This window comes from Dicentrarchus labrax, unplaced genomic scaffold (assembly GCF_905237075.1).
Source record: "Dicentrarchus labrax unplaced genomic scaffold, dlabrax2021, whole genome shotgun sequence".
Lineage (NCBI taxonomy): Eukaryota > Metazoa > Chordata > Actinopteri > Moronidae > Dicentrarchus > Dicentrarchus labrax.
Genome location: NW_026136705.1, coordinates 3,987,123 through 4,014,100, shown reverse-complemented (window position 1 = coordinate 4,014,100; position 26,978 = coordinate 3,987,123). Strand labels below are relative to the sequence as shown.

At 38.4% G+C, this 26,978-nt stretch overlaps 1 protein-coding gene across 2 annotated transcripts; it reads right to left on the bottom strand.

Annotated features, from left to right (window-relative positions):
• Positions 1–999: 999 nt before the first annotated feature.
• casq1b (calsequestrin 1b) lies at positions 1,000–25,847 on the bottom strand. 2 transcript variants are annotated; one of them, XM_051400990.1, is made up of 12 exons: positions 25,308–25,847; positions 9,631–9,663; positions 7,087–7,180; positions 5,481–5,581; positions 4,358–4,469; positions 4,171–4,244; positions 3,612–3,742; positions 3,272–3,317; positions 3,130–3,184; positions 2,934–3,034; positions 2,326–2,400; positions 1,000–1,949 (listed from the first exon to the last, which is right to left on the bottom strand). In XM_051400990.1, the coding sequence occupies exons 1-12, from the start codon at positions 25,542–25,544 to the stop codon at positions 1,617–1,619; spliced, it is 1,392 nt and encodes a 463-aa protein (XP_051256950.1). In that variant the 5' UTR covers positions 25,545–25,847; the 3' UTR covers positions 1,000–1,616. The 2 variants fall into 2 exon arrangements, with proteins under 2 accessions (XP_051256950.1, XP_051256951.1); XM_051400991.1 differs by lacking the exon at positions 9,631–9,663 and having other exon boundaries at positions 25,308–25,839.
• Between the last annotated feature and the right edge of the window lie 1,131 nt (positions 25,848–26,978).

The following is a 26,978-nucleotide window of genomic DNA, read 5'->3' as shown; positions in this document are numbered from 1 at the left end:
CATCAGTGATTGCCTTGTGTTACTGGCTGACTTTGCAAACAAGTTTGGTGTGTTTTTTGGCAGTAAGAGGCAGAGGATTTTGAAGATTTTGACATTTTAAACATTATTTACTTAGCCTGATATAAAGTCACATAGTTTTCCTGGAAACAAAGAGTTTACTTTCAAAACACATTGTATGTAACCTTCTGAGCATGACTTAATGTATGCAAGCACAATCAGCCCATAAATTCAGTAATTGAAGCAAAATGGCTTCTTGCAAGTTCCCAATAAAGGCAAATGTGAGGTTCCTTGTTCACATTTATTCTCATATGTTAGTGGCATCTTTCATTTTCTGAATGTTTAATTGTGTTTTAATTAATTAATTACCTTTTATTTACATCTATTTGATCTATTTAGTTGCTAGCTACTTAATACAAAATATAAATCAATGATAAATGATGATATATTGTTATAGATTAAGCTACACAGCAGAATATTTAGTAATTAAATTAGCTCCATCTTTACCAGGTGCACATTAAAGTGATGTACACTACTTCCTCATCACATCACAATACAGTACTACATTTGAAATGATTTGATTTATTATTATTAGACATTCACTTGTACAGTTCCAATACGACTTAGCCATGTAAAATTTCCTCTTTAATTTAATTGTGCCTGCATTGGAAATTCCTTCACATATGCAACATAGCTGTCATATCAAGACTTAAGAGAAGAAAGTGAGAATAAAGTGCTGAGTGCTGGGTGAGAATATATTATGCTTATTATATTTGCTTCGCCAGTTAGAATTATTATGACATTTTATATTTAATAATTACATTTAGTAATTGAATAATACAAATATGCTTAAACAAAGCCCTTTTACATTGCCCACAGACCTGAAATCACCCCTACACCACACACACACACACACACACACACACACACACACACACACACACACACAGACATACAAATAGTAGTCTATTTCATATGGCAATAACAACAACAACAAACAGCTTTGGTTTTAAAATATTTTTGTCTTTCATTTTTAATATGAGAGCAGAAACAAATTATTCAGTATTTTCTTTTATTATCTGGTTCTTTAATAGTTTTCCAAGATTGTAATAATCTTAAGACTGTCCAGTGAGTTTAGGTTTATTCTCTTTAAAAATAGTACAAGAAAGTGTTTCTTCTCTGCATCAAGTAGAAAACATGTCATTGAAACAGGATTACAGTAAATTGGAGAAAATGAGAAAGGGGTGAACCCCAGTCTGTGACATTAGGTAGAAAATGTCAAGGAAGTTAGCCTCTGTTAGCCTCTGCTCACATTCACTGTGGACCACCGAGGTGTGAGATTAGGCATATTTTAATACCGTAACAAAGGACATATAATGCACAAACGTTTTAAGCTGTAACCCTGTTCATCAACAGGGATGCCAATCCTTTGCTTCTTTGAAAAATCTCCTTCCCTGACTGAGTGAAAGTTTCCCATAGGGTCATTATATTTGTCCCTTACAGGAAACCGTACAGGAAGCAAACAGACACAAAGTGTGTTTGCTGCAACATGTTAGAAAAAATGGTGCGACTCTTGGGTTTTGCCGTAACTGACTAGATCATAGTGAAGTAGTGAATATTTATTCATCATCATCGTCATCATCGTCGTCGTCGTCATCATCGTCATCGTCGTCATCGTCATCATCATCGTCGTCGTCGTCATCATCGTCATCATCGTCATCATCATCATCATCGTCATCATCATCATCATCATCGTCGTCATCATCGTCGTCATCGTCGTCGTCATCGTCGTCATCGTCGTCATCGTCATCATCGTCATCATCATCATCATCATCATCATCATCGTCATCTGGGTCGATCTTCCCAGACAGAACATCCTCAATCCACTGCTCGAGCTCGTCAGCTGAGGGCATGTCATCTTCATCATCCATTTCCATCCACACGCTGTCAGCCTGCCAAGGATGGACACGTGTATTTACAAGATGACATAATGATTTTCAGTGCCCAGACTCTGACATTTCAAAAACATCTTGAACCCAAAATGTGAGGTAAAACAATAACTGGTGTCTTACGGTCAAGTTAGAGTGTATCTACTACAATTTGAGTGATGACGATGATGAAGTTTTTCTGTATTTCTATAGTATGTTGAAGAAGCAGAACTTTGCTAGTTTTTTCAATCAAAGTCAGTTACCTCTTAAAGGTAACACACCCCCACGGAATCGGGATCAATGTATTGGCTTTGAGAAAACTTGAAATACAGACACTTCAAATGAGTTGATATAATTTTTTCACTTTAAGTTTTTGCAAGGGACGATTAAGGTTGCTTACGTCCTCGACATCAACCACACCAATCTGAGGAGAAGAAAGGTCGATATGGAAGGTCCTCTCCCAGTATGGCACCAGCTGAAAGTGAAATACAGACAGATGGAAGGACATGGTTAGGTTTGTACATTTATGAATGACATTCGGAGCAGTTGTTTTCGTCACATCTTCATTTGGAATTTTTTTGTAAATCTCTTAAACTCTCCTGTCATTTAAGATACCCAACATTTTTTACCTGTCCTGGAGTTGCCCTTAGTGTGCTCCTGCTGTTCCTTTACTATACCAGCCCTTTTTCCCCAGTCATTTGCCATATCGTGTTATGTACTACCCAGTCTTAGCAGTGCAGCCCACCTTCATGTTTCATGCCTGCTCTGCGTCTGAGTCCTGCTTTTAGGTTTTTGTGTGCATAACTTTTACAGTGATAATTTGAATAAATAATTTTGGACACTGTAAACTGGGTCTTTTCAAGATGTAAAAATACATTGATTGTATATTAAGTAGTTTTTTTAAAGATGTTACAAGAAACATAAGACAACAAAAGGATCAACAGGATTTTACAAACCAAATCAAGATGCAATATTATACATAAAAAGTGCACGCTGTGGTTTTCGTACCAGGGGGAAATTGTCAGGGTCGATCCAGATGATGCTGAGGTTGGGGTTATCAGTGTTCTCACGTGCCACCTCCTTAAGGATTTCCAGGAATTCAAAACCGTCTAGAAAAATGAAAGTTAAAGTTAAGAGGTCAGGTACAGTAATGCGCCTGGAACGCTAAAGTATTAGCTTGATATTTGATTGATATTTGATTTACCTGGGTCATCTTCCTCAGCAAAGGCAACAATGTGCTCTCCATCAATGTCATCCTCCTGTGTACCCAAAAAGGGGAATAAGAAAAGGTTGTCTGATATTTTGCCTTTTTATTTTTTATTATAGTGAAATTTCAAATCTCTTACCCAGATCTCGTACATGCTGTGAGGCTCAAGCTTCCTCAGAGTGGGCCTGAAACATTAAAACTGCGACTTATAGAAAAAGTTATTTGAAGATATACAGTATACAGGGCTGTTTTGTTTGTCCAGTAATTGTACTTTGTGATTAGAAGGCTGAAAGTAGATCTTCATCAATCTTCAGTGTCTTCTAAGACAACTCATATGACCATTCCAAAAATCTCATCTCTGTGATTAAGATCCAACAATGATAATCAGCATGGGATTATGTAAATGATGTCACCTAAGAAGGATTTAATGGCCATCATAGATATTATTTATGTTGTCTTAGTATCACAGAGGGTCTCACCTGTCATGTTGTTCTATGTATTCAACAAGCTCAGACTCAATGTAGGGCTTTCCTGGAATCGACACAGGTTCCTCCATGAATGGTTCATAGAAGTCAACTTCATTCATCTTCAGCTTCAGCTTCTTGGCAATCTGAAATAATGTTAAAAGAAAAGGAAATACAAAGTGAAAAGAAAATTCAAACATACTAAAAACATTTGTATTGTTTGAAGCCCAAGACATTGCTTTGTCAACTCTGATATTCAGCTTTTCTTTCACTCTACTTTACTGTATTTACTTTATTTGACAGGGACACTTCAGTTTAAAACCATTTCTAAAAATATATGCTTAAGTTAACCAGAAAGGCAAATTTTCATCTGTACTTGGGTAGGCAGTAGTTGAAAGCACAGGAGGAATAAAAGCATCAACAACACAACCAACAAGCCTGCACTATATGACAAGACTGACAGCTCCTATAACAAACAGTATCATGAGAACCATCTATAAATAACACATAACCCCAAGACCATAAATTCACAGTTTTTTGTACACAAACATAAATCAACACAAACAAGTTAAACCTTGGCGTCAAATGTAGCAAAGAATTTGACGAAGGGGTGGAACTCCTCAGCAGCATCATCATACTCAATGTAGTCTGGATGGAGAAAATGAGAAAAGAACGTTATTAAGCTCAAAATAGCTGTTTCTGTTAAAAAGGGTAATTTAAGGAGTAATTGCATGTGATCTGTTCAATAATCTTCAACCTACGAGGGGATTTCTCGCTTTTGAAATAGCCAACCAGCTTGATGACCTCGTCGATGTTGTGGAAACCCTTCAGCTCACGCTCGTTGTCAATGATCTCTACAGGGTCTTCAATCACCTGACAAGAGACAGGAGGTAAATATAGGATATATTTATGTTTGGAGTGGAAGACAAATCTCACTCCAGTCAACACCACACTTCACATTAGTCATTTATATCAGTCCTAATATCTTCTACCTTTATTTAAAGATCCTGTCCAGATATATTTGAAGACATGTCCAAATAGTCTGCTTGCAGCAATAATGTGTGTAATGTGTGTACGTTTCACTCTTGTATAAGTGACAAATTGAACCAGGGTTGACGTCCAAGCTAATTGTGATGTCACAAATCATGCTCGTAGGCCCCACCCCTTAACAATCAGATTTTCAGTGAGCACAGAGAAACTTTCCACTTTTAGCAGATGAATGTGAAAACATCCTTTTAGTGTCAAACTCTGCATATACACCATCCTGCACAGTAAAGATTAAACATCCAAATGTAGGAACAAAAAGGAAAAACATGTGAGTGGAGGGGGACTTTAAATGTCAAGGAATCACTGAGGGTATGTCCTCACTTTCAATTATGTCGAGAGTACAATTAAAACAGAATAAATGCACACAAACAAACAGGTAAAAAGTGTGTGCAGCACAATATCTAAAAGCAGTTTTCCCAAATGTTTTTCATGAGGGACTTTGAGCAACAGCCCATCACTTGAATGAGTCAAATGTTGACTGTAGGACCAGTTTAATAAGGAAGTGATACATGATGGCAAGTATCCATTTGAGAAACCAATGCTTGTCACGTCTTACTGTTAGAGATGTCCAGCCAACTGTAACAATAACTGTCACAAGTAATAAATCTTACAGGGAAGTAATAAACTGTATCTAGGGGTTTAAGAGAGGAGGAAGAGGTGTGTCTATTTGTAACATCTCCAAAATCCAGGACAGACAAGAAGACGCTTGCCCTTGAAATAAAACAAGCATGCTCAATACATCAATCTTGTGAACAAATTCTACAATTAAAAAGAAACCCTGTGAACTGAACCCCGGTGCTTGGCACCATCCCTCATCATTGACCACATATTACTTACATCATAGAGGAACTCAACCAGGGTGTCGGCAGCCAGCTCCCCATCGTATTCTATGATCTCATTGTCAGCAAAGATATAGATGCTCTCCACCTCATCCAGACCTGGTGAGAAAAGGTATTAACAAACTTCTTAATGGTAAATAACCAATTATCAATCCACCATTATACCAGGAAAAAAATATTACACAGAAATTTGCAGTGGTAGAAAAATCGGTTTTCAATATACCTGTTAAGTTCGATTCTACAAGTGCGACTCATTTTTCAGTCTGGTTGACAATCGGTCGTAAAGCCTTATAATGAATATAACAGTGCAATGTTGCATAAGAGCAATTCTTTGCTAAGTGCTGTAAACAAGCTTGATTTTGGAAAATGTACTATGTGTAATACAGTACTATTGATCAATGTTTGCTAAAGACAGAACAGTTATATTTGCTAGGTTATGTAGGAGGTGGCTATGCAATCCTTGTGGTAATATGATGTAAGTAATGCAGACTGATTTTTTTTTTTATGTTGTTGTAAACTACAGCAACAGTTTGTCTATGTCATTTTAAAAATACATTACAGGTCGGCTAAATAAATGATACAGCTGTAGTAAACCACAGAAACAGCTTGATAATAAAAGGTATAAAACCTTAATTAGCCTAATTAGTCATTTCAGTAGACAGACTCTTGCTATTAGAACTTACATAGCCTTATTTTTTCTTGCATGTAGCATTTTCGAAAGCAGCAGGCCATATATTTATCACAGATGTTTCTATTTCTGATGTCTTTTAAGGAGGACAAAAAATGAGACTACAAACAAGTATGAGTTTCACAGTATGTGGCATATTTTATAGCTGAATTTTTAATACTGATGGTCTTAAACTTAAGGGTTTGGAGGTTTCAGCACTTACAGCTCTAGAATCTGTTGTTATAAAGAAGCTGTCACATCCTTAGTCAACACTTGAGGGCAGAGTTGTTTCATTTATTGTCTATACTCGGCCTCAGACATGAGATAATGTCTGAGGCCTAGTATAGACAATATACTGTTTTACTACAGTATGAAGCCCACATTTACAATAAAAATCCCAGTATGACATTTAATACAAACAAATTTACACTTATTATTGGATATTTAGTCCATCCGTCTTTTATTTTGTCAATTATGTATTCATTCATTAATTTGTGACCATGGAGAAACACTGGGCTCATCAAAAACCCATACATATAGTATTCTAAATTAGCATACAAAAGTCCTTTTTTTTCTTTGCTGGCAAAATTTCTAAGTGAGATGATCATAATAACAATAATTGAGTGCCAAACGTAAACAAAAGTTTAAAAAAGTCCCAATTCCAATTAAGACTAGCGTCATAACTGAGAGACAGTCATGATTGATTAACTTACATGTTTATAACTGAAATAAAGATGTCCTTGTAAAATCTGCTGCAGTTTGCAGAGTGTATCATCAGTTAAAAAAAACAGGAGGGGTCATGAGAAAAGTGGTGGGATTTGATTGAAAGAGATGATTTACACTGAGCCAAAGCTCATTTTGTTCTTTCTAATTGTATTGTTGACAATTAGGCTATGTTTTCTCCAGCAAGGTCTCTGTCAGTGACTGGCAAGCTCACCCAGCTTCTTGGCAACAGCAGAGTCCTTCTTTTCATCCACCAGGCCGAATCCAATGTCCTCATCGTCAAGATCATCCAGAACTTGGGCTGCAAGCTGGATGGAGCAGCATAGACAGAGAGAGAGGTGGGGGAGTTGGGAAAAGAGTGGGAGTGAGGGAGATAAAAGATACATTCAGTTATTTTTTCAGGGCTGATTATATCTGACTGTTTTTAGCGATTCCACCGTCCGTCCATGATTTTCTAAACTCAGAACTGCATTAAAAACATACTTTCAGTTTTATTTACACAAGTAACCCCTTGGCATATCGTATTAATTTCAAGGCCTTAAAAGCAAAAGCTTTGGATTGCTGCCTTGCACTTTCTAAATCTGAGTGAAACTGAAGCCAACAATTGACAGCCTTCATAGCCGGTGTGAGAGGAGCACGGACAGCGGGGTTTCCAGAAGAACAAGAGGGGCAGAACTTGAGCCAACTATGTCGAGGGGTAGAGACGCTGCAACAGGTGTGGTGGAAGGGAGAGCTCACACTTTGCAAAAGTAAAGCGGCTGCACACATGCGCATTCATATTTACACATACTGTAAATATACAGATCCAAGCATACATTGGTGTTTTTATCTCTCTTTCTCTCCACACACATTGATAAACTGTATATTTCACAGTCGTATTGAACATACTCTGCCAGTTTTACACATACTAATTTGTTTTCCATTGTATTGGTTTGGTCATTGTATTTGTCAGTTTAGCACCAGCTGATGATGAAAGTATGATTGCGCCTTTAAATGTGAGGCTACACTTTGTATGAAGTGAGTCAAAAGCATTATGGAGCGGCTTGCAAAGCAGCATTGCAAATTATTTAACATTCATAAGCGGCCAAATGCCCCAAAGCACAAATAGCTTGTACAGTATGTAGATGATACTGTAGTATGGATAGTATGTGCTATGTTGCTCTTCACAGGCAGTCCTTAATGCCATCCATTCTTTTGGACTCCAGAGTCCATTAGCTCATGATTAGATCCAGGGCCAAATTTTCTCTAATCTAGTCAGGAAGATTGGCCTATTTCCCTTAAAATACAAGGGAAACACAAACAAGAAACACAAGATAATCACCATGTAACAGCTAATGGGGAAGGTTCCATTCAGGGAAAGGTTTCTTTTACTTTAAAGGGTAAGTTCGCCCAAAACACAAAAAAGCACTACTAATTCTGTCTAGACATGAAGATGTTAATCCAAGCTGAGATTTTAAAGGAACAGTTCAGTATTTTTGGGAAATATGCCTTATTATTAAGAGTTACATAAGAGGATCAATGCCATTTTCCTATCTGTCCATTCAATATGAAGCAACAGCCAGCAGCCAGTTCACTTAGCACCTGAAGTCCAGTCGTCACTTTGAGGTTGCCAGGTAACCAGTGTCTTAGGAAGTCACTTCTCCAAGCAAAGAAATAGTCCAGCACATATCCCCCGTAAAGCCACAAGGTATAATTTTCTTTATGCTAAGCTAAGGTAATTAGGAAGCTAAATGCCTGCTGGCTATAACTTCATATTGAAAGGACAGAAATGAAAGTAGTATCAATCTTCTCGTCCAACTCTTTGCAAGAAATCTGATACACGCATTACCCAAAATGTTGAACTATACCTTTAAAAAGCCCATTCATCTGATTTATGTCCCACCACGACGCAATGGAGATGAATTTGGTTTGTGCTGTTTAAAGCTTCAAAGATAAATTCTGAGATGAGTGAGTGAATGAGTTATGTCAATAAAATAGTTATTATTATTTGTTTTGAGCTTCTCAAATGTAAAGTTTTTATGGCATTAAGCAGAAATTAAATATGATTTCCTTCTGTTTGACTGGGGGGAAATTTTAGACCCTGATGAAGACCAAGAGTCGATACATACTGGTTTATTTTATTGCTCATGTTTGAAGAATACATTTATTACATTAATTCGTCCATAGATGGAGTGCCTTAGTCTTTGGATATCTGCTTGAAAATGACATATATATATATATATATATATATATATTCATCCTGGATTTCTGTTTTGTAGACATTTTAGAGTATGTTGATACATAAAACCAAAACTACCTGCAAGCTAGGTAATCACTGACAGCATCACTTCATATTTTTGTGATTTGGGTGAAATCATCCTTTACGATCACTGATGGTTGCATTGATGAATGGGTGGGAGGATGGATGGATGGATGGATGGATGGATGGATGGATGGACATGTTAGAATTTGATTAATAGATTAGATGGGAGCCTTTTTCAAGCAATTTCCCCATGTAAATCAGCTTGCTATGGAATACAAAGTACAGTTAAAATATATACTTAAACTGGCACAGCCAAAGCCGCTGTTTGTGGACTTTGAAAGCAGTTCAGTCTCCATTGGTCTGTGGTGTCTTGTTGTTGCTTGATGTAATTTCATCTGTTTTAAACTAAACTGCAGTCAAGGAATGGAAGAGAACAATCAGCAGATACTGCAGTAGCAGAAGAATCTGTGTTTCGCAGCCCAGCTTTACAGACACAAAAGGCAGACCTTAACATACCTGAAAGATAATTGCTGCTTGACTTGTGATCAACTGCAAGAAGAGGTAAGGCTTTAGGGCAAAGCACAATAGTCACAGCCTGATTAAGGCCCAATTCACACAGGACTATCGGTAACCCTTTACTTTAGTCTAGCCATTTAGCATTTGTCAGCAGTATAATGACATTTAATGGCACGCAACTACAAGGACAATTTAAGTCTTTATTAATATACAGTATTTTGCATCTTATTCAAACTGTGTTTTACTATGTTGCTGCATTATCTGTTTATACACCAGCTTCCATTTATGAGTGCCCACAGGAGGAGTTTAAGTTGTTAAGTTAAGTTAAGTTGTAAACATTATTTAAGACTTAAATCTGCCTGCAGCTACATTAAAATGGGTTATTAAGCATTTTATTAGATGTTAATATACTGCTTGTAAATGCAAAATCCGAGGAGTTGTAGTAAAGTGTTACGGGGCTATCATTACCTGAGGACTTGATTGCACTAATGCAGATGGTTTGCTTAATTTGCCATGTCTGCAATCCAGTAACTGAAAACTCTACCACAAAGTACCCTCCATATTTTAACATTTACAAAAGTCATCTGACAAAATTTCACAAGACCTCTACGTGTTTTTTAACAGGGATAATACAGCGTCTTGGGATACTTATATCACATGTTTAATTTCTATCATATCCAAAGATGGGACTTGGTCAGTTAACGTCTTTTGTTTTTGCTGTGAACAGTATCACAGGTCAATTCTTACACCACATGAGGTCCTGAAGTGATGCAACTGTGAACAGGGCTTTACACAATAAATCAAACCATTATTGAATTTTTTTTTTTTTTCCTCATTACAAAAAACATCTTATTATTCAATCTCTGCCTGGAAGCAGAAGAGTGCCAAGTTATATGGAAACATACATTTTAAATCTGCAATTAATGGATTGAGCAACATTGCTGTAGCGCAGAGCTTTAACTCAAACACAGATTACATTACACTTTTTTCTTTATCTTTATCTTGTCATGTGTCGCATCGAATTGGTCCTAAATAATAAAGAGTGTATTTTTACATTTGTTTGCGTGTCATTCTGTGGTAGATTACACTAATCCCATACACAAGTCAAAGTTTTTCATACAAAAACATAAAGGATCCCCACTGTTAACAGAAGAGAACTGACAAGACAACACTAACGATACTGTAACATAATTGACTTGCCAGTTTGAATTTTCAAGTGTAGAACTTTTCCCCAAAGCTCATCCTATAGCCCCCTCCCCATTGCCACAGGGCATGGCCATATTAGTAACACTGGGGTATTTATAAGAGAGGTGAAGTTGTGGGTGCTTGCAGTGGGGTGTAAAGCAAAGCAAGGACTCCCGTAGCTATATAAGGGCGTGTAAGAAAGCATGTTGAGGAGCAGAAAAGAAGGCTGAGATCCGTTACATATAGAAATGGGTGTGGAAAGGGGAGGAGGGAAGGCAGGCAGGGTTGATGAATGGAAGAAGACACTTGACACGCAAGTTAATACTTCACAGCCATCTTCTCCTTCTATAATCAGTTTTGTCCTCACTCAAACAATTCTGATTTCTGGTGTTTTTTCTCATGACCACCTCCTATCTTCCCCACTCTTTCTGTCCATCTGGATATATTTTGTCCAAACTTAGTCTCCTGACACCACTTCACCCTTCCTCATCTGTTCCCTTGCTATCACCCGACCCATCCAGAAGTCTGAGCACCGAGCCAAGTGAGAGGTCAGCAGTGTAATCACTTGGCTCCGTCTCCCAATGCCCAGTCAGTGTCAACTTGTCAGGTGACACAAGATGAGGGCAGAGTGCCATGGTGAGTTGTCAGAAACGTGCTCTGGGTCTCTGCTGCACTTGGCTGTGGCACCAAATGATGAGCTAGGAGATAGTTTCGAGTTCGCAGTGCAGTAGCTGGGGTCACATTTCTTGTAATAAAACCGCCTACATTCTTACTCTACACTGCTCAATGTGGGTTAGCCTATATATTGGTTGCTTTGGTTTAACTGGACTTGAGTGGCATGTGTTATTGCCACTGTAGACATGTTTGTTTAAATTGTCTCTCATGGTCTTACCCTCTTCCTAAACATGCCAGTCTTTGATTTATTCTCTCTTTGCTGATTTGGTTGGAAAAACAATAAGCCACTGAAAACCAATGGGGTATCAAATACTCCAACGCTGTTGGCTTGAACAGTGTTTCTGAAAACTTTGTACTACTGCTGTACCTTGCAGAGAACAGTAGTTGTAGTCAACTTGGATTCTATATGCAAATGAGGAACAATCCAAACCACAGTAGATCAAGAAGAAGCCTCAGCCAGCACACTCAGTTTTAAATTCCACCTGTCCCAAGTGACAAATTCTATCTGAAACAAGTATAAGTTACAAACCTCACCTGACACAAGTGAAAAAGTTAGAAAGGATTTCATCAGTGACATAATTTCAAAGCAACAAAGGTTTGCATAAACTTTTGATTTTGAGCGCTTTACTTTACTTTTCACACTTTTAAAACTGCCGTCCATACTAGACAATGCCCACCACCCTCTGCACAGCACCTTCACCAGGCAGAGGAGTGTGTTCAGTGGCAGACTGCTGTCCCAGTCCAGCTCCACCAACAGACTCAAAAACTTTTTCATTCCCCTGGACATCAGACTGTACAACAGCTCTCAGTAAAGGCAGGGAGATAGACAATAGATAATAGACAATGGACAATTTCTACCTTCATTTGCACTCCACTCCATTGCACTGCTTACTGTTTTGCACTGTTGACTGTAGCTACTGTGTTATAAGTTAATTTTACTTTTAATTTTGTTTTTTATTTTATTTTAATGTATGTTTAATGTATGTAATGTATGTCTTGTATGCTACTGGATACTTGAATTTCCCTCGGGATAAATAAATCTATCTATCTATCTATCTATCTATCTATCTATCTATCTATCTATCTATCTTTTTTTTTTTCAAGCCTGAACATTTATATCCACAATATCTAAACATATACCTAACAGCTTCTGTTTGTCACTAACATGGTGGGTTGTTTATGTCTGATGCTTGTGACCAGGATCAGCAAAGGTCATTTTTAATAGTTCTTTGGTGGAGTATTGTTCAAAAGAGGCAAAAAGATTCATTGTTTTTTTCTGCACTGGTCTATACCACGAGATGACAGTACTGTCTTTACTGGCCTTTTATTGGGTTGGATCAATGATTCCTTCACCAGGTGCCAAGTTTTCCAGACTTCAGAATTCACCCTCTGGCCCATGATCTGTCACATGGATTTATTTCAAGACGTTTTCATTCTCCTCACATATTCTTGTTTTTTTCTACCATACAGATATTGGGGATAATGCCACAGGAAATCAGAAGGCCTTCCAAGAGATTTCCGATATGAAAAACCTCTCAAAGAGAGTAAGAAATGATAAAACAGGACTGTAATCACAGTAATTTGCATGCCATTCATGCATACGTGCGTAACAGCCATCCAGCAGCTACCATCTATCGTCTATGTCATTTTTATACCTAGTTATTTTGTTTCATTATCAGCAAAAGTTGGAGTTTTGCTTGTTTGGAAAGCAGGAGATTCACCTCTTTACTTCGCGAATCTCTTGGGTTTCTATTAGAAACCCAACAGATTCACGAAGAAACTTTCTTTCTATACTCATTAGTAATCTTATTGTCTTAACACAACTAATGGGAATAATTTCTGTCACTGCTGTTGGACTTTTGGCTGACTGCCGACAGAGGTGGATGTAAATGGAAGTTATTATTTCCCATTTAAACCAGGACATCATAGATAAAATGATTTTAAAGTAGGCTTTAGTCTGATTTGACCCATCGGTTAAGCTGTGTTGGGAAGAACAAGCATGGCTGGCCACAGAGACTTGCCATCAGTCAAAGAAAACCTGCCTTAAAACATACCATACTTCTCTTTAAGCCAAAATGTTTACTAAAAACTAAAACTTTCACACTACCAAGAAGCATAATAGAGAAAAGGAGATCAGCTGTTGAAGCCGTAACATATTTTTGCCTTTGACCTGATCTCTATGTATTTATTCATCCACCCAGCACTGTCCTTCTTCACTCCCTCTACCCTGTGTGTCATTTACCCTTCCAGAGCCAGCCCTGAGATATTGAAAAGGGCTGAATAAACCAAGAGAACTTGCCGTGCTGTTCCCTTCTCTATCACTGGTCTCAATCTGAGCGTCTGACTGAGTCTTAATCTTTTTGTTTGGTCGTTCCAATGTAGGCCTTGTGTGTTTCTTAATTGAACAACAGAGCAGATGATGAGTCACACATTTGTATGTGTGCGTCACCTTATGATGTAGCTCAGTAAGAACCCAAAGGACACAAACACACGCTCAGACTGTAATAGCTTCCACACCAGCTGCAGAGAAACGGCTAGCTTTGCTTTGTGCCCAAAGTCTAAATATTCAGTGCTGTGAAGGAGAGTGCATGTATTTGTGTGCATATACAAAAACTACAGAGTGTGCATGTGTTAAAATGGCTGCAGTGTTGGAGAATAGGGCTTACTTATGCCATAAATGCAGGGAAACTGATGACCATGCTTGTTGCAAGTTTTAGCCCATTTATTACAAATCATGTGCTTTTAATGCAATGTAATGTTATTACAGGGTTATTACAGAGTTTTGATATTCCATGAATCTGTATGAAAATGTATGTCAGCTCTACCAGGTGAGCTAGTAGGGCATCCTGGATTTTTAACTGTTTTTAATAATCAATATATTTATATTATATTTATAAATAAGATCTGCCAGACAACCGTTTGCTTGCATTCATTTCTACAGTAATAAAATCAACTTGCAATGACTTGATATTGATATAGTAGGTTGAACATTGCATGTTTGGTTGTAAAAGACATTTTTGAATGGTCGCGTAGTTAAGTGCAGATTTATTTGAACAATCTACATTGTGATGATGCAATGGTAACATCATTTTGGCAAAAAATACAAGCAGACAAAATACAATCATCTGATAAATTACTTAGCTTGGAATAGATACTGGCTGCAAAGTGGCAAAAGCATTCAAAAAGTCAAAACCCACTAATATGCTTGGAAATATATTCAACAATAAAAGTGTGATTTGAAGTAAACAGGCTACAACATTCAAAAACACTGCAAGCACTGCTGCCACTGGTTAGAGGGTCCCAATAAAAAGCAGCAAAATCACTCTCAACTTTCTCAGATTTTCTCTAACATCTAGTGTGCTACCCAAAAACTGCTGAATCTGTAAAATGAAGGAACATTAAAAGGTTTTCAAAGCAGCAAGATTTCCCATTATCTTGTATGAGCAAGTGTCCTGGGATCTGTGCAAAATTAGAAGTTGAGCCGGCTTTTCCCCCCAGCCAGATAGTAAATTAATAATGGCTGCTGTAACACATCAGGACGTTCTACACCAGGCTGTTACATAACACTGCGCTGGGGTGGTCATGAAAGATTCAGACTCTGGCCTGCCATCAGCTAGTGACTGCAATGTTTGGAAGGATCCAGGATTTTGCACAGAAATAAGATGGTCAAAGCTTAAGTGTTTTTGAATGCCTGTTTTTAGAGACTATAAGAAATCTCATCCTCTGATTCTTTTAACTTTTAAGAGTCTACTATTTTCACTTTTTCATAGCACAACACAGCCTCATGGGAGATATGATGAAATGCATGGAAAGCTTTTAGAAATCTCACAGGCACACAAGCTGATTCTCTACAACAATTTGTGAGGGCAGAAGTGTCTGCGACCATCTGTGAATGACTCACTTTGACAGCAATAAGCCACATTACAAATATATCACATAAGAATCCTGCATTTGTCAAGCTTGTCAAGTTTTCTTGAGTCACATAAAAGTCTGCAGGTGTTCAGGGCAAAAAAAGATGTGTTGTTTTGACTGAAGTTATTTAGTTATTTGATGTTCAACTTGCAACAGCAGCTAACCTGAATAGTGTCTGTATTCAAAGACTGACTTGTGTTTCAGTGAGATACTGTGGCTACTAATCAAAAATTTATCGTATTGTAGTCCTATTGTAGGCAATGTAAACCTATAACTAACAACATTCCATTTGAGTGAACATGCACAATCACACGGACTTGAACAATTGAATAGTGACTTTCAAAGGGATCATTAAGTTGTAACTCATTAAGACCTGTGCTTTTCCTACTTCAACAACTAGACAAGTTTAATACAATGTTTCCTCCACCTTGTGTTTGGTCAAAGCGAGGCTTAAGAGATCGGTCCAAAGAAATATTTTTCACATTTATTTTTGGGAATATCTACCACAAAATCACCATGTTTAACCAATTGACCATAAACAGAGGGTCTTTGACCTTCCAGGTCAGTCGGTCAGTAGGCCAGTTTTATTGAGACTAAAATAAATAATTTTTGGGCTTATATTACTTTTTGTAACTACATTGCTTCCCAGAGGGTGAATCTAAAGTTTCGACTCATCTTTTCTCTAGTGCTACCATGACTGTTTGATTGAAACATATTTATATATACATATATCATTTTTATCTGGTGCCATCATCAGGTTAAAATTTCAATTTGTTACAATGGCATTCCCATCAGCTTCAGCTGTACTTTGTGTTTACAGGTAATTAGCTTATATTAGCATGCTACGCTCATCTAAGATGGTGAACATTATCTGCTAAACATAAGCCCATTAGCATTGTCACCACAAGCATGTTAGCATTTAGCTCTAATCACCAGTACAGCCTCACAGAGCAGGTAGAATTACTCTACTCAGTCTTGTTAACAAATGTTTTACTTTAATTGAATTTTTCCAATTATCAAAGGTGAGTTATAAAGCAACTGAGCCTCTTGCACATGCTCTCCTACACAATAAAGTTGAAACACTGCAAACATCATATCCAAAGAATTGAGCAGCAATAAGCAACATTTTAGAATACACACACACACACACACACATAAATATACTATAAATACCAAAGTGAATGGTGTAATAAAGTGCCAAGAAGCAGATACAGTATGTTCACTTACACACGGTGATGTAAAGTACTTATGCACTGCACTCTCAGTGCTATCTTTATTCAGGTCCATCACTTTGTGGAATGAACATGCAAGACAGGGTTTCAACGTCACAAAATTCACATTTAAATTTTTCATGTTGCACCTTGATCCCCTGCATTTCCTTGACATTTTCCTCCCATGAATAAGTGATATAAAGACATTCGCTGATATGGATAATGGAGGAGGGGGAAAGCAGAAATGAACCTTCTGGGAAAAAAAGAAAATAAGTATTTTATGTTGAGGGAGAAAGTGAGCACAAAGGGGTCATTTAAAATTATAATAATACAGAGCAATAAAGCACACACTGTAACACACCGAATGTCATGAAAATAGAGTGTATAATACAGGGTGTACGGGCTGCCACCTATTTGTCAGTTGCAAATGGAAGGGAGTATTACTTGAAGTTTTCATGAATTACAGCCATCTAATAAAATATACTCCCTAGTTTAAACTGGGGTTTTTTCAAGAGTTGAGGTGTTTAATGGTAAATTTAACTATAGTACAGCAGGTCATCTCTCAAAAATGTACAGTTTTACAAACATATTTTCATTAAAACAGAGAATAAGGTTTATTGACTAAATTTTGCTTCATGGCTTATATTAATCTTTCTTTTTAAGCACAGTTTAAAATTCCATAGTCAGAAATCCACCCATTGTTTTTTCTGCTTTATAAGAAAGATAAATTGTGTATACTGAAGAGCAGAACTTCAGTTAGTTGATGTGATCCTCTCTATTGCAGCCACTCTTCATATCCAGGCCTATTGTGCAGTCAACCGCTGCTTGATGGAGCACTAGCGATGATAAAGCCATTAAATGTTTTTACCAAACATGATTGCAGATGTGCAGATGTACTCTGTAGAGGCCGCTTATTAAAATTTACAACACTATTTATCTGCAGAGAGAGGCTTGCTTCCACTATGATTATACTCCAAAATACATTTTACGAAATCATACAAAAATATCTCAATTCATGCACCTCCGAAAGGGTGAAGAGATTATTTCATGCCTGGTAGAGTTTCAGTACAATAAATCTACTTGAGAACCACAATTCATTATATTCAGTCTGTGCAAATCACCTCTCCTGAATAGACAAAAAAACACAATATCCAAGTATCATATTTTACTGTATATCCTCAGGTCATATTACTTACCACACAGATGCAAAGTCATGCCTGTGATTAATGAGGTGAATATCTGTTTTATTTTGAAAAAATGAAGAAAAAAAGACTGGAGATAAAAATACTGAGTGTAGTTTAGGACTATCGAATAAGGCATTCTTCTTAGACGATCCATACAGTGCATCAGGCAGCAAAATATATAGTTTCAACAACAGCCAAGTCGAAAGGAAAAAGCTTCTATTATTAATCTTCTATACAACAGGTGTCTTTTGACATGGAACAAACTAGACAAGCTGGAACGTTGGTCTGGCTGAAAAACAAACATTTCTACCCATCAACACCCGATGAGGTGTCATCAGAGAATAACACCAAGGACACTTTATCTAAACATAACTTCCGTCACATTTAATGACATCACATCTGACAATTAGTTCTTAATTTAGCGCCTCTTTCACACTGTTAATTGGGGAGTCAAGATGCAGTGCAAGGAAGGTAAGAGGATATCAAGATGTGATGTTGCTTTTACACAACTTGTCAGCAATGTCACTTAATGGAGGGAAATGTTAAGTAATGACAGCTGTGCTACTAAAATTAGGATATTTGACAGTCTCAATGTATATCCTGGAGACTAAAGTACCTAATCTGGGGTTCATGAGGTAAAGGGACCGTTGGGACTTGGCCTGTTGGCCCAACCTGGTCCAAGATAACTTGTGGTAATGAGATCCGATCCTACTTATGCATTCTGGATGTGAGGTGACAATGTCTGTCGCTTAAAATCAGAGCCAATAATAGTTATCTGGCAGCCTGTCAGATTCACAGGTCGTTGTATCAGATGCAGATGGAGTTAATACTGACCCGGAATTTGGAGAATTACACGAGAGAATTGCAAAGCTGGCTTATTTTGTTCTCTGTTTACAGAGGCATCAGTAAACCTTGGAAGAGCCTGACAAGTTTCCGGTGTTGCCAACAACCCAAGCCAACTGACCATTTTATCCCACCCCTCTTAGTTACTGTTTCTATGTCAGGCTTTCTGTATTAGGATGGCACATATGCATATTTGCAGGGGCAGATCTAGAGGGGTGCCATGCCATCCAAGTTTGGTGTCAAATGCTGTTTAAATTCTAATGCCACCTTTAGATATTTCTATTTAGTGGTTTGCAGGGCTCAGTACCTATCAAAAGTGGTCCAAGGAAGGAAAAGTGGTGAACCAGAGACAGGGTCATAGAACGGCATGGAACATTACTGCAACTCAAAATTGTTAGTACCATAACTTCTGAAGCAATGGATCCTTGATTTCAGAAAGAGGTAGACAAAGGCTGGCTTCTCATTTCTAGCCGGTGACTGTCAACTCTGCCGGCTGAAAGGACCACTGTTGCTAGGAGATGTAGCAGCCATAACTAGAGTGTTATTTAAGCTAACCATGGCTCAATGAATTGAAAGCACAGTTTCCAGCTGACTCATTTAAGACAAGAATCTTATAAAAGTGGTCTTGAATACACACATGATGGCTGTATTGGGTGTTACCAATGATCAATTTCAAGTTCAATTTCAATTATCTGTGACAGTTAAATACTGAGTAACCAACTATTTGGAGCAAAATCCATGAGTAGCATTTATACCTTTCTACAGTTATCCTTGTAGGATGCACAACTTTAGTTTTGGTTTTAATGTCAGAGGAACACCCAACAGTGGCCGTAGCATTGAGAAATTGTGGTGACCCACTCTTTCTCTCTCTCCATCAATACCATCCACCACCATCAAATATGTAAGCATGAAATTTATTGTGCTGGTAAAAGGAGGCGGGCTCCAACAGTCCATTTGGATAACGGTTGCCACAGCGACAGTCTGACCTTTTACCAGATCTCAGTAGATGCAAGGAGATTACAAAAGACAAAGCAGAAGCCTCCTTCAGACCATGAGGAGTCCGTGCACATTATGAGACTACGTACTGGCCTGCCTTATGTGCACCTCTGTCACCTCTCTCCTCCTTCTCCTCCTTCACAATATTTGATACGACTTGGGGGAAGGAGAAAGAAAAGTCCTTGGGCAGTCTTTTCTTTGAGCTGTTCTCTTACTTTCAGGGCCTTGTAACACTACCTGTTTCTCTCTGTATCATGGGGTGTCTTCTAGCAATGTAGTGATCAATGAATTGAGGCTTATTTTGCTGTTCCAGTCCCTGCACTGTTCTGTAAGTGACTGTTAAATATAAAAAATGAAATCATCAAATATTTGGTTTCATATTGCTGTGAATATTTGCCATAGAAACAACATTTTAGGGCAGTTCATCCAGTAGTTTGTCTGGAAATGGTGGAACAACCGACCAACAGACCATTTCAGACATTTTGATCCCTAGAGGCACTACTAGGATTGCTAAAATGTTTCCATATTTTAGTTTCTCAACCTTTTTCTTCACTATGTTCACGTCTGCAATATCCAAACTGCTAAGTTCTCTGATGATGTAACTTAAATATGAAAACCTGCAGTGTTAATAAATGGGGTTTATCTATTTGAAGCATGAAATAAGTAAATAATTTTTTGTTGATCAGAATAATGTCAATAAATTTGCATTGTCCCTGATAAATAAATAAGGTTAAAAACAAATTAAAAGCTGTAACCCTACATTTGTGTAAATTGTATTTCTCGTCTCCATGGGTGTTGCCAATAGAGCAGCATGACATCAATTATATCTGCTCATACAGTTTACTGAATGGTGGGTACACAGGGTGCCATAGCAACCGTGTGTGTGTGTGTGTATATGGGGGGAGAGGGGTGGTATGTTCACTGCAATCTGAGCTGTGTGAAGTGCAGTGATTGATGAGTGTGGGCATTTACAGTATGCAGTATGTCAAAGGTTAGAGTTCAGACAGAGATAGAGAGAGAGAGAGAGAGAGAGAGAGAGAGAGAGAGAGAGAGAGAGATGCAGCAGGCAAGCCAGATAAAAGGTTAACCAGTGCCAGTATTCTCAAAATGAGATGAAATACATTTTTCATATTTCAATTGTAACAGGCTAATTTGAATGTGTTTAACCAATGCTACGTGTAACCCTTATTCATTTAGTCACAGTCGTTGGCTAATGACTGTTCGTTTTGCACCCTGCCTGTTAGACTTTAATCTTTAGGTGACTTCTGCTTTATAGTATTTGGTCATAATAATGAGAGATATCTTTGGCTAAAGTGCTGCAGGTGAGGTTATTTCAACTCATCAGGACTGTCAAATATCATGCCTCCTGAATGTGCTTCCATGCGCCTCATTAAACAAATTGCTATTGTCACTTTGCACAGATTGAATTTTAGACACCTGTGGTTAGTCTACTAAATATTAAATGGAACTGAAAAAATGCACGGTGAGAGCTATGTTAAACCCTGTTGCTAAGCCAAACATGACAACCTCCATTAAATTATCTCTTTGCACCTCTTTAATCAACAAATGTTAAAGGAAAACTTGTCAACGCATATGTTTAAATTCAAAACATTAGAAACATGTTTCTAAACTCTTTATCTTTTTGCCTCATTTATCAACATGCACTTCTTGTCTGCAAGTTCAGTCTTACTGTGACAACCTACAAGTTCCAATCTTATACATGCTGAACTTTCTTGAAGACAGAGTTGCTGTGCAGGGAGAAATTATCTAATTTAATTGAAAGAAACTTCAGTTGGTGAAGCCAAAAAAACATAGGTTTGATGGTATTATGTCACTTAAAAACCTTGGTGGCAAAAGGGATGTTTGCTTGTAATTCCGTAAAGGTGAAATACTATATTTGCTCCACCACTTCAAGCATAGTGTTAGTTCATACACAGCACTAAAGTCTGAGCTCCTGTTAACTCATAGGCATCAGCTCCTGCTCCACAATCAGCCAACCAGCCTTCTCCTTATGAGCTATATATTTTGTTTTACTCACATATTATATAGTTTTTATCAAGGGTTGTGTCAGCAGAATCCTTGTTGCTGTTTACAGCCTTTTCGAACAAATCTGCTTTAAATGGTGAACTCCTTGACTTGTCTTGACACTATTTTAATGTAATATTAAAATGCATTGCATATTCACAACCCCAGGGCACTACAGGGAAGTTGCTGTATCCTATCATAGTGGTGAGGGGAGCTTATCTATGTTCCCAGGGTCCTAAGTACCCTTTGTCATATATGCCATATAAATCTGGGGAAGTTAGGACCCTGAGAACATAGAAATAACCCTGTGGTGGAGATGCACTGTATTATTTTTCACAGACTAAGGTAAATCCAGATGGGGTCAAAGGTGACATGTTGGACATATTTTAGGAGATACAGGATGACTCTTTCCATCACTCAACCTTTTTTAGTGGAAAACGCTGCGTTTGGTAATGTGTCACAGTATGGCTGCACTGGGAGGTTCTGCTACCTGTTTTAGCTGTCAGTATCTCTGTCACATTGCCTTTACGTTGCTCCTTTTGAACTGTCACTTTTAACTCAAACAAGTTTGCTGTCATGATTGGCAGGTTACATGTCGACATAAGCATTTGAACAAGCTTTGTAACCTAAAAAAAAGCCTAGCATGACCGAAAAACAGGTTTGCCCACCTATAATGCACTAAGAAATGGTTAATCCTCATTAATCTACTTGTGGCAGTGCCTACAGGATTATTCTCTACACCAATTTGCTAAATTTAACTTGTTCTGTTTCTATTCATAGACTGGGAATGAAAGAGGAAGATGTGGTTTGAAAAATGAAGAAAGGCCATTTACTTTCCTGTGTGCCTGACAGAAGTGGAAACCAACAGAAGCATCTACAGGGATAACATCTTCAACTTGTCAGCTCTAGCATGTTATAAAAAATATATACATTTAGAAACTGAAATCAAGCATTGATTGATTTTTCAAATTAAGCTACAGCCAAATGCAAATGTATGTAATAAATCTTCTTGTTTTTTATGAATAGCAGAAATGTGCAGTATGCTGTCTCAAAGAAGCATATATATAAATATGATCCAAGCTTTAAACAATGGCAATTTAAATCTGACTCCCGGAGCTCTGCACTTTAATAATTCATACTTCCTGATTCATAAGTGGTAATGACCAGCTATTTTAAGCATCCCCTCTGAGCACCTCCTGTGCTCTTTCCTGATTGGTCGTAACTGGCAGGAAGTCAGTAGCAGAGTAATAGTCAAGCATCTCTTTCTAAAGCCAAGAAGCACCACTTGGCAGCACTGAGAGGAAATTGATCAGATCCAATGACTTGGGTGTGTAAATGATGGTTTAGGACTTCAGCCTGCACACAGAGGGGTGTGTAGTAATACAAAACAGAACAGTGTGTGTTTCCTGAGAGAGCTGACAGAGTAGTGGGAGCAGTAGTTGAGGTGAGATATGGCCCTAAACTCTCCGTCCATCCCAGGAGGGCTTTTATCCTCTTGCTAAGCATGCAGGACTGTCCTGGGCTATTTACAGAGGTGACTTATGGAGGCTAGTGTAAGGTACACTGTGTCTCTGTAAGAAGACACTGCGGCTCTGACAGGCAGGGGATTGCTTTGGTGAATACACAGGCTGACAGTGGGGCCCAGGTGCATCGACTGTGGCCGGCCGGTAAAGAGTCCTTTAGATTTATTTATCCAATAAGAGTTTCCAGAACATGCTTCTACTGCCAACTGATTAGCAGCACAAATGGAGCAATTTAAGCATAAATGCCTGGCTCAAAGGCACCTAGCTGTTGAAAGACTCATGTGCTTGCCCCAGTTTGATTTGCAGACCAACTGGCAGTGTATTGCAAGAACACGTTCATTGAACATGCTTATGTTTTCGGTGAACCGAATGTATCTGTTTGCAACTAATCAATGGGAACTTGATCGTCTGTAACTACCTCAATTGATAACAACGCTCACTCACTGTTGAGTTAAAGCTCTATAAACTAGAAACACATAACAGAGCACTTTATGAAGAAAGGTAGCAAGCAAACGATCCCAGGCGGAACTTAAATTAAAGAGAGAGGAAAACAAAACAGTTGAAAGTTTGGGGCTCATTAAGTGAATGATCACAAGAAATTATTAATAAAGGGTAAGGCAACGAGCCAAAAGCTGGAACGTTCCTCCACCCAAGTCAGACTCACAGTATTTTGTAAAGCAGCTCATTAAAGAAAGAATTTGAGGAAATGAACATGAAACATTTTTTAGGACTGTGAAAATTGATGTGAACTACTTCATATTAAACTGAACTGAACTTTGAGCATGCCTTTGCTTTGCGTTTGGCCTTGTCTGAACCTGCAGTGAGACACTATGCCATGGGGTGAAGGACATCTTTAAGTGATGCAGTCTTAAATGGGTTGGGTATGTTTGGTGTAGCTGTCATTTGACTTGGGTTTATAAATTGATAAGGTGTGTGGTTAAAAGCTGCTATATTTGAAAAGTGTCCTGAGATAACTTATGTTATGATTTGGTGCTATACAAATAAAATTTAATTGAAATTGAATTGACTGACTTTTTGTACAATCCAGTCATTTAATGGCAACCTATAAAACACCCAAATAGGTAATCAAAATGATGTGCAATGCTTTTTGTGCTCTGAAATCTATTTAGCATTCACCATATGGACACTATAGTAGCTATACGAATTGGGCTAACCTGACTAGCATGACGTGATAACAGGATGATGAATGCTTGAATTAAACTAGGTCATACAAAGGGCTGTCTGGCCCCATCTAAAGGCAAAAGTGTTTATAGCTATTCCAAATGGCCACATTCAAAGGCAGGGCAAACAGATGCCATCCTTAAGGAGTGAGATGTGATTTAGGACAGTATCTCCTCAAATGCGTTCATAGTGATGGAAGTAGTTGTGTGAAGAATGAAAAAGAGAGCATAAGAAAGAAGTTCAAACCTTGCCTACTTTCTCATGTCAACACATCTGGAAAATCAATGAAGTGAGCCTGATTGTCCACATTGAGGGATTGTCTTTTTCAGAGAGTTGCAAAAAATTAATTAATAAACACAAATGTGCTGCAGTTACACATAAAAAAGGCCATGTCCAGCCATGGTCCAATTATTTATAGTAATACTAGAAATCCCTTCAATTTTCATTTGTTTTCAGATGCTGGAGAGGTTGTGTTCTTTGCATCTTTGGGTCAAGACAAACTAACCCAATCACAACTTCATCAACAATCAGAAAGCAGGTGATTCACCCATCATTTGACATATACTTCTTGGGATATAGTTCCTGTATCATTACTTCCCTCCATCCTGTTCCTCCTGTCCCAACATTCTCCAACCTGTCTCCTTCAGGTCCGCATCTATCCAGTCATACTTGGCAAGATGCCACACCTGAAGGGTCCACGAATCCCTCAACTCGACCTCACCTCATCATTTCCACCTGTTCTGTTTGCCTTCACCTGTCAACAGCCGCAAATCCGCTCATCTGAAACCCTAAGTGCGAATGCCATGACTGCGTCCAGGAATCCCCAACTGGAGCCAAATTCTCCGTATGAAACCCTTACCTTCCTTCCCCTCTTCCCACCGTGACCCTTCCCCCACATGGGCCACAGATCCATCCACTGTCATGCTTTGGCGGAGACCCACCTCCAAAGCCAGCTCCTCTATCTGAAACTGCTTCATGGCACTGCGGCTTCGATCCACATTTTTGTGGTAGTAGATCACCATCACGTCGTACTTCTTCATGACAGACTTGTAGTTCTTGGCATTGAGGTCATGGACACGGTCTCTTCCATCATACTCAGGGATCTCCAAGCCCTTCTCCCCCCAGGACAGGGTCCCCAAGGATAGGAAGACCCCCAAAAACACCCAGCCCCACTTCATGGCTATCGTCCCCTGGTGGTCGCGAGAACGCCTCTTCTCTGAGCCTTCACTGTTGACGTGGGGTAGAAGCTGAAAAAATACAGTGGTTTAACGTTGTCCCTAACGCAAGTTGGTGTCAAGCAGGGAGAGTTAGGAACAAAGTTTGCCTTCTTTCCCCACCGGCTAGAGAAGAGCAGGTCTGACAGTGGCACCCTCCCTTTAAAAAAGAGGTACACGTGGTTTTTCTGACGCTACTGGCCAGCAAAAAGGGGAGGCGCCCTTCTTGGGGACGCAAAATCGGTATGTGAGTAGGCGAGACACTGATCTTACTCGTCTAAGAGCTGTGCAAAAGCCAGAGGGGCTGCCAAAAAAGTAGGACAGACAGTGAGAAGGGTGGGGAGGGTCCTGAGCAGTGGTCAGAAAAATAGCAAATGGGGTGGTAACATAGGAGGAGCCATGCTTAGGTCATACGACCACCTGTTTGAAGCAGTGGCTATGAAAAGGGACAGCGGTTGTGTTGGGTGTTTGGAGAGCTACAGATACCAGCTCAGTGTCTTGGAGGACTGAAGGTATGGATGGATGTACGATGAGAGCTTGAGGAAAGAAGAGCTCCAAGATGCCATTCCCATATTAAGTTTTGCAGAGAAGTCGGACTCTCGCTAAAAATAAGCTCTCCGCGGGACAACACTGTGGACAAGATGACGTCCACGCAGAGGGTCAGAGGGTAGATCTGCTCTGTGGGCACAGATGGATTGAGAGAAATTGAGTCACAGAGTCATTCACACACTTGTTTGTCCATCTAAAGCAATCCAAGCTTGATGTGTATCATGTTAAAGACACGGTGAAATGAAAAATTATGTTTTCATTGTAATTGCAGATTTTTCATTTTTATTTTATTCTTACACTGTAAAACCAGAAAAGTTCATTGAACTCAAACAATTGTTGAAATTGATTACCTCAAAAATTCTAAGTAAAACTAACTTAATTTTGTAAGTAAAAAACAAATTGTAAAAAAGTGGCTTGATCAGGAATATTTTCAACCTTGAAAATGTAGTTTTTGTGACTTAAACATCTTTATGTAATCAGTTTATATATATTTTTTCAGTTAAATGAATGTATCTTGTTTTAACAGTGTATCAGGACATGTGTTTGTTCACATTTTCTTGGATCTATCCAAAAAAATGACAAAATATTAAGGATATTTCTACTTTATTGTATTTTTGAATACTACATTCCCATTTCACTTGCTTGTTAAAAATAACATATTGCTCCATCAGTAAGACCCACCTAACCCTACCCCCAATCAAACACCTGTCTTACCCTGACCCTAAGCTTGATGGGCAGTGCATTTTAACACATTAACAATAAATTGTAAACGAACAAAGCCACAATAGAAACTTTACGGGGACCCACTTAAAAAAAATATATATTGCTGCTTAATTCTTAAAATTCAGA